General features: G+C 42.5%; 1 protein-coding gene across 1 annotated transcript; it reads left to right on the top strand.

Annotated features, from left to right (window-relative positions):
- Positions 1-1,627: 1,627 nt before the first annotated feature.
- Positions 1,628-3,544, top strand: LOC102210093 (frizzled-7-A-like). Its single transcript, XM_005748530.1, has one exon. The coding sequence runs from the start codon at positions 1,678-1,680 to the stop codon at positions 3,337-3,339; it is 1,662 nt and encodes a 553-aa protein (XP_005748587.1). The 5' UTR covers positions 1,628-1,677; the 3' UTR covers positions 3,340-3,544.
- The last annotated feature ends 593 nt before the right edge of the window (positions 3,545-4,137 follow it).

Here is a 4,137-nt window from a genome sequence, read left to right on the forward strand (position 1 = left end):
ACATAAGCATGCAATACACAAAAGAGTTTCAGTCATGCAGAGTCAAAGAAGGAGGAAGTCTGATATCAAGATGTTTGTTTTTCTCAACATGTTGGAAACTTAAATCATTTTATTAGTGTGGTAAGGGTTTGAGCTACTTTTAAGGTCGTGTCCTTTGTGTTTCCACCCAGATGCAGCAGAAATGTGTGAGATGTTTGAACATGCAGGAAGTTTTGGTGAAATCTTATGCAGACATCTGCTGAGATTTCTGATCTGTCCAGGTGGTTATAAAGGAAAACACATGAGATTATGACCAGTTGACACAAGCGCATTTAAAAAAGTTTTTTTTCTCGAGAAGCAGAAAATAAGACAGAATTGAGTCACCTATTTACAAACCAGACAAATGGAACAGAAGATGAAAAGTTTGTTGTTGAAGGATGTCTGAGAGTTCATGCATATGTTAAACTGAAAAGAAAAAATGAATGTAGGGAATAAAGAGTCTAACTTTAGTGTAATTGTGTTTGTTTCACAGCTGTGGTTCAATCAGGTTCAAAGGAAACTTTATTCGTCTCTGAGGAGAAGCAGCTGATAGACACATGATAGATAAGATTCAATAAGAATATAATGAATGTGCAGAATGATCACTTCCAAAGATATTTTTGTGATTTCTTTTAATGACCGAAGCCAGACTTCGACTCTTGTGTAGATATTCACTCATTGATGTTATATTTTAAAGTTTTTGTTGCAATTTTTTGCTTCACTCCTTTAATTTTAAGGCTATAAAATAAACAAATAAATAAATAAAATATATAAAAATAAAAATAAAAAAATATTTATTTTGTAAATACTTTGTATTTGTTACATTTTCTCTATCAGGATTATGTTATACTTCTGTTTTCAGTTTGCTTTGACTGAAAACCACTCTAGTTTTTATATGTGCTAAATGAATGAGTATAATAGAAAGGTTTTATTTGGTTAGGAAACAATTTGCCATCAGTAATCTGCACATAAAATGAAGCAAGAAGTACTGAGCACTTACACTATTTCCACCTGACTTTGAATGCACAGGAGGATTTCTTCTTTATTTCATTGAAATAAACAGAAACAGTTAAACTGCAGGATTCCTACACTCGCTTTCCTTTAGCAACGCCCCGCCCCCTTTCAGCAGCAGTGACCAATCAGTCAGGAGACTCCTGAAAAAACAAAGTGTGTGATTGGAGCAGAGGAGGCTGGTTTCAAGGAACCCCCTCTCACTCTGCTCTTTTGCTGGGAAAGCGGGGAGAGGGAGGGGTGCCTGAAAACCATCAGAAACAGACAGAGTGTGAAGGGTCCTGCAGACTGAGGAGAAAGAATAGAGGTCTGGCAACTTCACAGACAGACGGACAAGCTGTGGATTTACTGATAAACTTAACTGCAGTCCAGACTACTTGATCCACGTTGGACTGTGGGTGACTCTCAGGGAGAGTTTTACTGCTTCATTGTGTGAGAGAAAGGACTTTTCTTTGAGATATGACTCTGAAAGGATTCATAAGCAGACCATCACCTTTTCCTAAGAGAGGACTATACTTTGAAATACTTTGAATAAATATTTTTTTCTAACATTAGTTGAATGATAAAGGGGTCTTTGCACTGTGTTTGCAACCTTTATTAAAACCTTTTAAAAGTTGATCAAACTTTTTTGGAGTTGGATCTGCTGTCATGGCTTTGGGGGGACACTGCTCCTTTTGCTGGTGGGTTTGGGGATTCACTCTGGTATATCTCTTCCAGCCTTGCAACAGTCAGCATGATCGAGGAATTTCCATCCCTGAGCATGGCTTCTGCCAGCCCATCTCCATCCCCCTGTGCACTGACATTGCCTACAACCAGACCATCATGCCCAACCTGCTGGGGCACACCACCCAGGAGGATGCCGGGCTCGAGGTGCACCAATTTTATCCTCTGGTCAAAGTCCAATGCTCCTTGGACCTTAAGTTCTTCCTGTGCTCCATGTACGCACCGGTCTGCACCGTTCTAGACCAGGCAATCCCTCCCTGCAGATCTCTGTGTGAGCGGGCTCGGCAGGGCTGCGAGGCACTCATGAACAAATTTGGATTCCAGTGGCCTGAGAGACTGCGCTGTGAGAACTTTCCCATCCATGGTGCAGGAGAGATCTGCGTCGGTCAAAACACCACCGAAACCGAGGGCCCGAACTCGGACCCCACCCCAAGTCTTTCTGAGCTTGTGACCTTTCCTCCATACATTTGGGGCAACCAGCCTTTCTTCTGCCCCCTGCAGCTCCAGGTGCCATCCTACCTTAATTATCACTTCCTCGGAGTGAAGGACTGTGGCTCCCCCTGTGAGCCCTCCAAACCCAATGGGTTGATGTATTTCCAAGAGGATGAGCTAAAGTTTGGGCGGCTCTGGGTTGGAACCTGGTCTATTCTATGTTGTGTCAGCACCCTTTTCACTGTCCTCACCTATCTGGTGGACATGAAGCGGTTCCGATACCCAGAGAGACCAATCATCTTCCTGTCAGGCTGCTATTTCATGGTGGCGGTGGCGTACAGCGCTGGCTTCCTGCTGGAGGACCAAGTAGTGTGTGTGGATAGGTTTAAAGAGGATGGCTACAAGCTGGTGGCTCAAGGCACCAAGAAGGAGGGTTGCACCATCCTGTTCATGATCCTCTACTTCTTCGGCATGGCGAGCTCTGTGTGGTGGGTGGTCCTTTCTCTCACTTGGTTCCTGTCTGCTGGGATGAAATGGGGTCACGAGGCTATCGAAGCAAACTCGCAGTACTTCCACCTGGCAGCCTGGGCGGTGCCAGCGGTGAAGACCATCACCATCCTGGCTACGGGACAGGTGGACGGTGACCTGCTCACTGGTGTCTGCTACGTGGGGATCTACAGCGTGGATGCACTGCGTGGTTTCGTGCTGGCGCCTCTGTTTGTCTACCTCTTCATCGGAACTTCTTTCCTGCTGGCTGGCTTTGTATCACTCTTCCGTATCCGCACCATCATGAAGCATGACGGCACAAAGACCGAGAAGCTCGAAAAGTTGATGGTGCGAATTGGTGTGTTTAGTGTGCTGTACACAGTGCCTGCCACCATTGTCATCGCCTGCCATTTCTATGAGCAGGCCTTCAGATCGCAGTGGGAGGTAACCTGGCACATGCAGACCTGCAAGCACTTTGCTGTGCCATGCCCAGCATCAAACTTTGCATCAAACACGCCAGACTTCACCGTCTTTATGATCAAGTACTTGATGACCCTTATTGTGGGCATAACATCAGGGTTCTGGATCTGGTCAGGGAAAACTCTACAGTCGTGGCGTCGTTTTTATCAAAGACTGATCAATAGTAGCCAGGGAGAAACCACCGTGTAGTACCGAAGAAATTAAAAACCTCTAACAGCCTGAGGTTGATAGATTACTTGAGTTAAAGGAGACATTAGTTTAGTGCTCAGTGGATCTTTGAGTGTTTTGGATCTCAGTGTACATACATGTAAGAAACTGTGTCATAAAATAGAAAAAAACTTCCTGAAAATCTGACGTCCACTTCATCTTTTTAACTTTTCAGACTCAAACTGGATTATCAGCCTCTGAAAAACTCAGTGACCTTTTTATTTCATGGGTCTGCCATGGATCTGGAAGTTTCCTGTTGTCTCTCTCTCATTTTTTTAGAAGAAGGAAACAAACGAAGCAAAAAACAAAACAAAGCAAAACACCACTTTGATCTATGGATGAACCTGATTCATTTGTCCAAATCTTAAGATGTGTTTTGTCCTCCCAAAAGATCCAAAAGCCTTAAATTCATATTAAATATTTCATTTTTGTTCAAAAATACTGGGAACAATTTCCTCCAAATTTCCCTGTAACTGATTTCATGATTAATAGATTCATTAATTAGTTATGGATGGTTTAGTCTATAAACAATTGCTTTGTCTTGTTTGGTTTGCCGGTGGTTGATCTGGACCTTCATTTCATTGCATATATCGTTACAAGTAAAAGTGTTGCATTCAAAAGCCTCCTTAGATAAAAGCCAAGGATGGACTCCAACTGTTCTACATCAATGATGATGTGGTTGGTTTTTTTTTGTTATTGTTGTTTTTTTTAATATGCTATTTATTTCCCTATTTTGTTCAAAGAAAGCTTTACTATATTAACATTGTAGAAACATGAAAT

This window comes from Pundamilia nyererei, unplaced genomic scaffold (assembly GCF_000239375.1).
Source record: "Pundamilia nyererei isolate P.nyererei 1_Seehausen unplaced genomic scaffold, PunNye1.0 scaffold00224, whole genome shotgun sequence".
NCBI classification, from domain to species: domain Eukaryota; kingdom Metazoa; phylum Chordata; class Actinopteri; order Cichliformes; family Cichlidae; genus Pundamilia; species Pundamilia nyererei.